The sequence below is a fragment of the Lissotriton vulgaris genome, chromosome 2_1 (assembly GCF_964263255.1).
Source record: "Lissotriton vulgaris chromosome 2_1, aLisVul1.2, whole genome shotgun sequence".
NCBI classification, from domain to species: domain Eukaryota; kingdom Metazoa; phylum Chordata; class Amphibia; order Caudata; family Salamandridae; genus Lissotriton; species Lissotriton vulgaris.
The window spans coordinates 1,146,187,333-1,146,199,962 of record NC_141687.1 but is presented as its reverse complement, the minus strand read 5'-3'; the positions used below and the strand labels follow the sequence as shown (position 1 = coordinate 1,146,199,962).

The window sequence follows — 12,630 nt, the reverse complement described above, 5'->3', positions numbered from 1 at the left end:
AAAACGTACTATCTCAGGAGGCAGCCAATCTCTAAGGAGCTCCGGCTTCCTCATGCTGAAACCAGCAAGATAAAAAAAAAGCAAGATTAAAAAAAGGAAACTTAATGGCCGCACATTCACTGGATCTGCCACTAGAATATGGAACTCTCTCCCGAGTGAAATTGGCTCTAATCCTTTGACCAGCTTCCTAAAAAAAGAGGTCAAGAGGATCCTGTTAAACAGACTACTTACAAAAGCATCTGGCCCACGATGCTGTTAGATTCTGAGCTGCAATTATCTCTGTTCTCGCGTCTTCAAACACCACGAGAGCGAATAAAATCGTAATCTTTATGTTTAACTCTATCAGTAGACTATTATCTGATGGTCTTTTGTAACAGGATACAGCCTCTACAAATATGCATTTACATTTATCAGGCCTAAAAATCCACTCGCAATTGCGAGTGAGATTTTATCAGGTCAAGCTATTTTTAGAATTTACTCGTCCCTGCTGGCGAGTTAACTTAAGCTGAAAGGAACAGGTGTTCTTTTTCTTTCAGAGAGTGAATGAGCAATAAAGAGACCTTTAAATCTTGTTTTCGTCTTGACACATTTGCAGTCTGTTCAAGGACAGGGATCAAACGTCAGTTTTAGTTTTATTAATTGCTGCTTATCTGTTCTTGGAAAATGGTGTTTCATTTTATTTCTCTTGTTATAGGTAGGGCTTTTTGTCAAGTGAGTTATCTGACAATAATTGTGGAAAAAAGGCTGCAAAATGTTAGGGTTTTTTTCTAACAACATTTAAACGGTTTGTAAATTAATAGTGCACATATATATCAGTATTTATGATATAACTTTTTTTGTAATTCAGAAGTGTGATCCAAACAAAGATTTACATAGGAGCATAACAAATTAGCATACTTTACTTGGTCATGTGTAAATGACAATTCTTTACAGAAACTCGATTTCCAGACATTGTACACTATATAGTTTTAAAACAACATGTCAGTGGGAAATTCTGAGGCCATTTGAATGTAAAATCTGCTGATTGCAAAGGACAGTGTGCTGCTACTTTATGCTGTAGTTATGTATTTAATCAAAGTGACCATTTGTAACCATAATTTGAGAAACATTTCTGCTCCCGAGCTGATAAGTGTGCGGTTAATGAACTGAGGCAAGTTAGCGGTCATATGTATCCTATATGTGGCTACATATGTATTATATATGGAGCAAAAGTTTACTCTATTAAATCAGACAACAGATTTTTCTGTACCGCAGACCATCAGAACTCGCGTATTTGAAGGTTGTCTTGTGTGATCAAGAAGAAAATGGCTTCTCAGAGAATTAAAATACTTGCCCAGAATCACATCATTTTAAACCAGTTTATGGGTCAAGAGCATTATAATTAGGTCGAGTAGCTTATTTAAGTCACTTGACCTGCAGATCAAGTAACATTTTTAGGATTTTTCGATCCCTGATATATGTATGTAACTTTTCTGTTCTCGGTTATTCTTTTATTTATATGGCGCATGTAACTGGTTTCGTATAGCTTTTGCCATGCGCTTGAATGCCTGACTGTTTTGTTTGTACTGTATAAAACTCTTAAAATAAATAAAGTAACTAATTGTACTGCTACAGGTAGGTGATTGATTTGCGACTAGACTACTACACTACATTTGTTTGTATTAGCGCTACTTCTAGCTCTGCAACTTGGACAAAATAGGGTAAACCAGTCTTCCCTTAAGAGATGGGTGAATAATGCAAACAACGCAAAACTGTTGAAGGAACTGTTTTTTAGTATAGTAACACAGAATATTTACCGATCTTTTCCTGCGCCCTCAAAAAAGATAATTTCTATATAAACTTATATTCATCTATTGAGTTGGCTTGACCAGATCCCGAATTACCAATCTAAATGTTATAACAAAGAAGAATTTAAAATAATTCCTTTGGGAGTTTCTTGTTGTTCACACTTGTAACTCTGTAGCTGCTGCTACTACTGCTGGTATTCATCCAGTAAGTACATCACAATTGGGTGAAGGGGCATTATGCCTTTTTCTCCATCATATTCTGCATTTTGTTAGTCTTTTTTAACTGGTTTTAACCCAGTTCATCAGTAGGCACCTTGATATAAATATATATAGTGTACTTCGTTGAAACTGACTACGGAAACTGTGAACATTGAGGTTTGTTGTCAATGAGCTTTGACTAAAATTTGTGCACACTGCAATTTATTAGCTTCTTAAAACAATTATTGATGTGTTGTAATAACCGGTAAGTAAACCCTCAAAATGAGACCATGATTTTTTTAAAAGTATCACATTTTTGCCATTATGACCAACCAAATTCATTATAGATAATGATTTTTCTTCAATTCAAGCATCAATTTAATTTGTCTATTATATTGACAAGTTATAGCAGTTCTTTTTCAAACCTTAGTTGGTTTGGGAGATATTACTTATGCAGTTTTTCAAAAGCTAAAACATCTTTTCAAAGTAGAATATTGGCTGAGGCCTTCAAAGATATATCTAAATGTGCACAGAACTACAGGAAGAGAGACTATTTTTTTTTAAAAACTTTTTTCATTGGGCCAGCTGAGCACTCGGAATGTCAATTGTGTGTATTGAATGAGTGAGGAAAAGGGTACTGTAACTGCAGTTCCACTATACTGGACACATTTGAACATCTTGCACACAAACATCCCTCTAGTCTGTTCTTAAGAGTGGATTGTATTGGCAGTGCTGAACTTGAGCTTAAACTTGATGAATTAATAGGGGAGAAAATCATTTGTTATTGAAAGCAGATTCTAATAAAAGTCTTCATATCTTATAGACCGCTATGAAAACTCCTTAGAATGTTAAAGATTGGTTGAATGTTTAAAAGGACTTTTAAGAAGTTTAGCGGTATTGAAATCATTTATTGATTGTAATGAGATGTTGTGTGCAGTGTAAAACACCTAGCACTATTATTGTCAAGGAATTTAAATGAAAAGACAGAGTTAACCTTACTTTGAGTTTGGGAAAACTAGGTTTATGTACTGTCGGGTAACTAGCAGGTTCCTATTTCCAATGTCGTTTGGATAGTTTCAGAACTTTGTCTGTTTTTTGTTTTTCATTTCTTCCTGTTACTCTATGACACTCGCCAAGCTTTGCAATAGCTCTCCATGAATGAAGGTGGTCTGCACTCCTTATTCTCCATTTGTATTCCTTTACTTTTTTATTCCATAAATTTAAACCTGTTGCGTGCTACCCGGATTGTGTAAGCCCAATACACCTTTCACAGTTACCCCTGACGAAGGGCTGGATGGCAGCCGAAATGCATTGGGCTTGAAATAAATGAATGCTGCTCTGAACAACTTGGTGTATTGGGATCTTATTTTTAAAGAAGTCCGGATGGACACATAAAAATATGAGAAGTTACCTAAATACAGTATGGAAAACGTGTGTACTTGATGCATAAGGAAGAACAATGACAAATGACTTGACAAAGATTGAAGAAACTTACAGACAAAGATTAAACGGTTTAAAATTAAGATGGATTTGAAATCCGCACAACGCTGGGCACCTTGGAGTGGAGTGTGTATCTGCGCACTCCCCACATGTTGAGGTTGCAATATCTCTCGCCACAGTGGTGCTAATGTTTTTTTATAATTTAAGGTCTAGTATCCATACTAGTCGTGGTGGGTGCATTTTCATAATAGGTTTGGCGCTATATGTGATATTAGCATAGAGATCTTGTTTCTTCACGTTAGGCAGCTCTACTTGTGTTTGAGAGAGCAGGTTTTTCTTCACTTTTTCTCTACATTGTGGCTGTCCGATTTATAGGATGTGTATGTGCGCAGTTTATGTTTTACTATGCGCTGTTCAGGAAATGCTTGTGGTCAGTGCTTAATTTGTGCTGGTGCTTTCCGGTGCTTAGCACCGGCACTTAAATGTCAGGGCCGGGGCTACGCTTCTCCTTTGATTTCTTTTTGTCTGTAAAAAATATAAATCTTTTTACTGCTACAGACTGTGCAGCAGCAGCTGCAGCCACAGGCCCGGCCGGCGGCCGCATAGTGTACTGTGTTCGTTCTCATCATGTCGAAGTGTGACTCATCAGCAGTCATCATGTGTAGTGTTTTTTATCCCGCCCGCAAGCCAAGTTCCAATTTAATTTGCGAGTGCGTGCCTGCCTGTCCGCCGGCCGCCCGCGACTCACATTTCTGATTTCTGTCTAACTCAATCATCACCGTCATCATGTGAGATAATAGGTAGCCAGGCCCCGGCCCCGGCCTGCCCAGGCCAAGATAGAATATAAAATTGAGTGTATATATAAATATATATATTGTGCCAGCCAACTAGTTTCGTTTCACGTGGGACCGGACGCCGATGCAGAGAGTGAGAGTTTGAACTTGTTGACAGTTTCGGTTTGAGTGGGTGGGTGGGCGGGCCGCAGATTCTGATGGGGGTAGTCAGGGGCTGACCTGTGTGCGCGCGGTAGCGCGCGCATCCGCTGATTGGTTTCAGTATGGCTCAGGCAGGCTGCCAGTTGCCACCAGTTGCCACGCCCCAGCATAACCTGCGCACAGTCACATCAACAGCAGGCGTCCCCCCGCCACGGCCCACGACGACCACGAAGCCGAAGGGCAGAGCTGGGCTGTCCTCTCCTGTCCACACTGGCTGTCCTCCTCCTGAGTCCTGCTGAAACTGCAAGCAGGCAGCAGCAGCAGCAAGCAGAACCGACTGAGCAGCACCATCCAGTCAGTGTGCATGTCCCTGCCGGACGGCCTACTACCAGCAATAACGGTAAGCACCACGTTAAGCTGCATAATTGAATCAATTGTATAATTTCGCAAAACTGTATGGCAATTTATGCCGAATGCCATCACCGGGCGGGATGGTGTCCGTCCAGACACCACCTGACCTTCCCGAGAAGAAAACGATCATTTTTTAATTACACAGTACACTAGTCTATTACACATGAATGAATGATCAAATACTCGGGCGGGGCGGGCCGCTTGCCATCATCACAGATCGTGGTGGCACTGGTGCTGCTGCGCCTGTGTGTGATGATGATGATTGATGAATGATATGATATGAGACATGAAGGCAGGGGAGGGTGCTGGGCCGCTGGCGGATGCCACATTGCCACAGTCATTTAGGTTTAGCTGGGCTGGGCTCGGGGGTCGGGCCTAAATTCCCACAATAGTTAGTGGTGGCTAGGCCTCGGGCTCGTTTTCATGTGAGGGCGGCTCTCTTCTCTTGTAGGGCTTCGTGTGCAGTACTGTTCGTGTGTCGTGTCTCTGCTTCACACAGGCTTCGTGGCTGTGCACCCTAGTATAGCAATGCCAATCTGGATTTATAAAAGCGCACCAGTCTGGCGCAGATGCCTGTCTTTATTTGGCAAATGGCGTCAGTCACATGTCAGGTGAGACCGTGCGAGACGGGAGTGAGTGACTGACTTAGGTCACAGCCCTGCCCGCCTCTCAAAGAGACTGACCGTCTGAGAAATTTCCTGATATGGATATCGATATTTGTATCTGTGCCATTTTTCTTGGAGGAGAGGCCTATTTCGGCGCTGTACTGGTTTGTTTGTACCGATGTCACCCATGGATGTATGCACTGGCACTGGTCTTGAGTGTGTCTACCATTTAGCATCTGATACCGGGTCTCAGTCTGTCAGTTCTTGACCAGGCGGGCCCAACAGGCATGCTGGCCCCACCCTTCACATTGCCGCATATATTCTCCTCCCAGAGGCCCCATATACAGTGCATACATTACATATTAATGTGATGTGCGACACTCTCCTGCAAAGGAATTATGCTCCAGTGTGTGTTGTTGTACCACTGTGATCGTTGTGGAAGATTGCGAAGTTACATCACCTTAATGCACAATCCTGTCTCGGGCCGGCACATTTCTCCAATTCAGTTTAGGGATACATAGTTGTGTATGTTCAAAGGTAGCCTGCAGTGGATAGCGGTTGGCACTTAGAGGCGAGCACTTACTTCTGGGGACCAAGATTCTTTTTATTCACCTCCCAACAACATCTCTGCTTCCGGGAGAGGCCAGCTCGGGTGGTTAACGCGCCTGTGGCAGCGGCCTGACTAACCTGCAGGCTACAGGCGCAAACCCAGCGAGCTCTCTCAACGTTTCTTGCTATAAAATGCCCACAGTTGGGATGTAAATGCGGAGTATGTACCTCTAATAATGAACTCAGTTTGTGGCTGTGACTAGCGCAATTTAGACAGGGCTTTACAATTATGAGGCAGTGGAAGGCTAATTTAAGTATCAGAATTAACTCAATGATGCGGCAAGGGCAGGTACACACACTATGCGGCGCCCCTTTATTTGAAAACAGCTCTACAGAAAACAATAGTGATTCAACGTTAGCATTCAAGATATGGGGCTTTTATCAGTTGTGCAACAGACCAGTAATGTTTCCAAAAGGCTAGAGCTTTGTCAAATGCCTGCAGCTGCGGCAGGGGGCGTGTGACCTGTCACCTGAGATTCAAGCGGCACGGGAACCAGCTAGCGCCCAAAAACGGGCCTGCAGCCGGCGTGCACCAGTTTCAATCAGCAGGGTCTAAAGCCATTTTTGGTAATAGCTACAAATCTTGCAGCCGATGATTACGGTGATTGCTGACGTCACCGCCGCACAGTCCTCTGTCCCACTGGCTAGGGCCTTCAATATAGTTATAATAAAACAGTATGGGCTCAAAAGAGGAGGAATATGGACTGGCAGGGAAATGAGGGCCTGATAGAGTCTCAAAAACTCCAGCTCAGTTACATGACTCATTGACGCTTTCAATAGTACTTTCAAATATAATTTATAGCTTGAAGGCGAAGGTGAACCAGAAAAATTACCTTATCCTGTTCCTTCATGGGCTTGTGTCCTAGACTTAGCCCTTTTACAACTGCAGGCCTTCACGCGGTTTACTACATTACTGTGTCTGTCCACCAGCTCTATGGACTGCTCTCTTCCACCCTCGGCACAGTATTGCAGCTTATTTGTACAGCGCGTGCCTCTAGTACTGCTAAAAATCCATCTGACATGAGTGCACACAATTCAGGACACTCCTAGGCCAGACTGGTATCTTCAGCAGTATGGGCTGCACTCACACTCTTGCCAGCAACTAGAAAATTACTCGTTTGTTGTGAGCTGCATTCTGATTGGCTGAGCAGCCAGGGATCAGATCCCCAACTTACATGAAGCTGGCGACAGTGCTAGAATCTCTCATGGCCCTTCTGAGACCCCAGAGTTACTGAGGTGCGATCAGAATTAGTGTGCAGGTAGCAGCGTGTGAGGGAGGTGCAGGGTTGACAAGTGGCAGCTGGAGGCAAAAGGTGAGACGGGAGCACGAGAACTTCAAGGGGGCAAGGGGAGAGTCCACCAATGACAGAATGCCAAGGAAAAGGATACCATTGGCCTGAAGCAGGCTGGCAGATGAGGGTCACAGTCCCATAGGCCCCTGTGTGATGAGGATAACACCCGCCCGCTGCTTGACACAAAGAACAGAATACACTACCAGTGCTGTCCGATGATGGCCTCAGCGAAACACACACTACATTTAATAATAAAATAATGCAAATCGGGTTAAAGAAGCATGTCGCCTGACCTGAGCAGCTCTCCACGCCTGCTTCCAGAATACCTGCGAATATTACAGATTCACCTGTTGATTTGATCAACTTTCCCCAGTGTGAGCCCTGAGCAGAGATAACACACAGCACAAAGGGGTTGTTGAATGCACACTTCTGGATGTCGGAGGACCCTTACCCTCACTCCCTATACATTCCCCAGCCCCCACCATGGCAGAGCAGCTGTCTCCTATTACTTACCAATTGTGTTGAGTCTGTCACAGAGGTTTAAAATTTCAAGCGATTTGCAAATGCTTTGTCAATATCTTATTTACAATTAAATGCAACCGGCACACCTGGGGTCAAATATTTGTGTCTCTGCACTTCAGCTTTTGGTTACAAGAAGCAGAGAGAGGTGAAGTGACTTGCCAAGGATCACTGCACTGGCTGTTCGCAGGTAGGATTGATAGCAAGGTTTAAAGACGCACAGCCCCCATGTTGTCTTCAGCACATCTCACGCACTAATGTAAGGCTCCCATTCTGAAATTCAGATCATTTATTATATTTGACTTTTAGCTGTGCCACTTGAAGATGTGGGTGGAGCTAATAGAGTAAGTGGGTAGGGCCAGTGGAGGGAGTGGGTGGAGCCAGAAAAAATTGGGTGTGGCCTCCGACAAACATTTTAGCACCTGCACTTCATATTTTACAAATTAAGCACTGCTTTGCGTTAAAAGTGGACTGTATTGCTCTGTGTACTCTGTGTTCCCATTACTTAATTACACCTATAGTGCAGCATAAATAACAGGAATTTTCTATACCTGTGGTTCTTAACCCATTAGCATCTGTGGACCCCCGCTTAAACATTTCTGTAACCCAGGGACCCCCACTGAATCACTATTGGAATCCGGGGACCCCCACTGATTCACTACTGGAACCCGAGGAACCCCCCACCTATGCATTTTCAAGGATTTGACCTTCAAAACAATATACAAAATATACATAAAATAACATTAAAACAATTACATTTTTATAAGGAAGGTTAGAGCTTTTCTTGATTCAATTGCGGCCACTAATCGCCCATAAGGTGTTATTTTGATGCACTGCTCCCTAGAATCAGTCTGAGGATGCTAACTCAATTTTTCGATTCCAATATCAGACTACTTCGCATTAAAAAACTTTTTAACATTTTCAGTTGTACACTTTGCTTCTTCATTTATATACATTTTATCTGTTAATATTTTATTTTCCTAAGCAGTCCTCGATCCACACCCCCTCTTCCTGAGTAGGCTTTAAGGATCCGCAGGGGTCCCTGGACTGCAGGTCAAGAACCTCTGTTATGTTCGATCTACGGACAAGCAGATGACTGAAATGTCTGTGGTCTTGGGCCACTTCGAAAAGAGCACTTTGTACTCTATAAGACTTACTGTCCCAGATAAGAATCTTATCCTCTCAGATGATGTAGTTCCTCTTTTATCTCATAGATGCTGATGTACACATGTATTCCACTTGTTCAAGATATTTGTATTGTATTTTATCTGTAGTTAAAGCTTGTACCAAAAAGGCATTGTGATTTTTTTTTTCTCCCATTGAAACTTGATGCATTGAAATTAGCTGGGAAATGTATCTCTTAAAGGGGTCTTAAAGTTGTACCATGTTCTTTCCCAGCATGCTTTTCTCAGCCTCCACAGACAGGACAGTAGCTGTTTGGGACAGTGAGACAGGCGAGAGAGTGAAAAGATTAAAAGGCCATACTTCATTTGTGAATTCCTGTTATCCGGCAAGGAGGGGACCCCAGCTAGTCTGCACAGGCAGCGATGATGGAACAGTGAAGGTCAGTGTCACCTTTTTATGAAAATTATTTCTTTAAAGCAGACTTACCAACTGAAACCTTCAGTTCTCTATAAAACCTTTCCTACACCAATTCCCTTAGGGTATGATTTGATTAGGAAAGGCAGTCAGGCTGGAGTTGGCGGAGGTTTGGCTGTGATTTTTCATATATGCCTGCAAGTCAACGTCACGGGTGCTCCTCACTTTCGTTCAACAGACGCCATGTTTTTTAGTTTTAACATTGCTCGGAAGATGACAATGACTAGCCTATTATCATATTGTCCTCCAGGTTACTGCAATAACGCTGGATCTTCTTTAGCAGAATGCATTACTCCTTACGTACTACGGTCATCTATTTTCGGTCTGGGTTGGGCCGGTGGGGAGGGGGACACAGTGGGACACCATAAACAATTGTGAAACCAAGGATCCTAATCACTCTTTGGAGGCATTACATTTAGAGAAACCAGTACTTACTCCCACATATGGGAAAGGACATTTAATCGACCTAATTTTCTTTGTGAATGAGATCGTCCTGGTCCAATCAAATTGTGGTCATATTACTCTCATTCCTATTAAAATGTAAAATTCAAAGTAATAATCTCTGCGCTTTCCACTCTAGCGTGCTTCATATGTTAGGATCATCTTGTTAAAAAGTTACAGATAACACTCTAAAAAAAGTATTTAGTTATAGGGAATGGTAATACACTGATCTTAGGAATGATGTGACACAAGCGGTTTATGTAGTTCAACATCTGGGGCAGTAATGTTTTGGATGTAATTGCCCCCTTAAAACAAATAAGCAATAAAAGGAACCTTCCGTCAGTTCCATGGTATTCTACAGAGATTGTGGCAGCTAAAAAGCTCACTAAAGCGCTGAAACTCATACAAAGAGAGAGACCTATCTGGATGAGAATGAGAGCCTGTTTAAACAAGTATTAAAAAACGAGTAAAATTTGTTTTGTATGCTGTCTAAAATATATATAGTTATAGAATTTTACAGCAGAAAACTTTTCCCGTGAAGTGATAAAAGATGTTTTCTTCTTTTATTCAAAGGGGTTTTACCGAAACAGGGGAATTATGTTAATATTTCTTGACTTTCTTCCCTTCACAGAGTGTTTCCATGCTTCAAAAGTAGGTGCACAAATTTGTACTGCAATGGATTGTATTGATTCTACCAGCTAATAGTATAGCTAGAGTGCAAAGAGTTCAAAATTGGGCAGTTCGAATTTGAACTGGAATCAAACACTTTGAATCGTTCTCTCAAGCTTGAAAAGCCCTTCACTGGCTACCAGTAGAAGAGCAAGTGCTCTTTAGGAATGAGCGCATGAATCATAAAGCCTTTTGTAATCCAGGCCCTCAGAGTCTTTGATTTAAGCTCCAAACTTACTTTGCATGCGGGCATTGAAGATCCTCCACCGATGCGCTACACTTCGCTATTCTTCGAGTTAACTATGAGCCAAATGGTGGGAAATCCTTCTACTTTCTAGCCTGGCTATTTCTGTAAACTCACTGTGTTCGTTGCTTAGAACTAGGAGCACCCTGGTGTGGTCTGGGACTGGCTTTAGGCAGCCTGCCACCACAAGACCTGTTCCTGAACACATGGGGTGAGAGCCCTTGCTCTCTGAGGCCAGAAACAAACCCCATCCTGGGCGGAGGTGTCACACTTCCTCCAGCAGCCAGGCAGAGTGCCGATAGAGAAGCTTCAAAGGCCTTGTCACCTTGGTAATGCATCCCCTGCCTCTGCTGCTAGCAGCAGATGGCAGCCCCTGGCTCAAACCCCTACTTTGTCGAGAGAACCGGCTGGGAAAACTAAGTGAAAATAAGTGATGTGTCCCCCTTCATAAACTCCACTCCTCAGGTGCTGGTGGGGAAGTGAAGCACATTTTTTTCGGTGCCCGCCCCATCTTGAAGATGGTGGGACTTAACCAATCGGGCCTATGACCTTGCCCCCTCCCACAGGAGGGAGGCCTCATAGAGGGTGAAGACACCCCAGGTAAGGGAACCATTGGTCCCCATCTGTCACTCCTCTGTAACGCCTCTATATCTAGTATTTAGGTGACAGCCCGAGACCCTGAAATGAGTTTCCTGATGACCTAAAAACAGTCGGACACTACAACGTCCCACCAGCAGAGAAGACTACAGACACCAACTGACTTGGCCTCAGCCCTACTGTCCTGTCTGTACCATTGACGATTCTGCAATAAAAGGCGAGCCGTTCTGCAGCCCACGACCTCCAAAGCCATGGGAGGACTCCCTGCCTTCGACAAAGACCAAGATCTCTAATGAACAGCAGCCCTGTCCAGAAGAAACCAACTTTAAAGAAACAAGACATCTGACCTGAGGAACTGCAGACCCACCTCTGCACTGACACCCGACACCCATGGTCCGCATCCAATTGGCCCACTGGTCCAGTGAAGGGTCCCTAGCGCTTCTGAGCAAGAGTCCACCATGGACTGACCCCTGCCAGGCTCCACCTTGATGCCTGCAGCCTCATCTCGAAGGCTCTCCCTGACTGCGATGCCTAAGGACACCCCTGCATCCGAATCCCCTGAGCCTTGGGGAATGGAGGAACACCGTTGGTCATGATCCCCAACATCTATAATTACCTGGGCCGCTGGGGTTTTTCTTCATCCGACCTCCTGGCCTGAGCTTGCAGCCCTCCTTCAAGACCGATCCACACCTTTGGTTTGCATTGGGTGCCCGACACTGTGTTGGCACTCTGCACCTCACTGCCCCTGTGCAGCTGAGGGTGTAAGTTTGATGCTTTCTTGTGGCCTCCCTGTGCTTACCTTAACCCCCAGAGACTGGGTTACCAAACGGTGTTACTCGCATATGAGCAGCTTCACTTAGATAACCCTCGTTCTCCATTGGATAGAATTGGCACCTGATTCAGAATTTGAACCCTGCATCCAGCCACCCCACTGCCATTGGAGGTGCAGATTTGGTACTTACCTGAACCTTGCCAGGTGCTGATTCTTCATCCTGAAATCCATGACTGTAAGTTCTGTGCTTACCTGCAGAACCGCATTCTTGTTTTCCACTAATAGGTTAACATAGCTGAACTGAAAATTGCACTGTCCTTTTTTTGAAAGTGAAAGGTATTTCTTATGAAAAACCTCCTTATCTTTTTACGTATTTCTTGGTGTTAAAATAAATCTTGTAAGAAGCTTATTCACTGTGTGCATAACAAATGTTTTACACTCCTCTTTGTTAGGCCTAAGGCTCCTCGCCCACACTACCACAAACAAAGCACTTTGGGTTTACATTGAACCCT

General features: G+C 43.6%; 1 protein-coding gene across 1 annotated transcript in view; it reads left to right on the top strand.

The window, feature by feature from the left end:
* SNRNP40 (small nuclear ribonucleoprotein U5 subunit 40) overlaps positions 1-12,630 on the top strand; it is a 92,832-nt gene that overhangs the window by 29,906 nt on the left and 50,296 nt on the right. Inside the window, exon 4 of the mRNA XM_086956850.1 lies at positions 9,195-9,360. Within this exon, the coding sequence (XP_086812976.1) occupies positions 9,195-9,360 (166 nt within the window). The remainder of the gene's footprint in view (positions 1-9,194; positions 9,361-12,630) is intronic.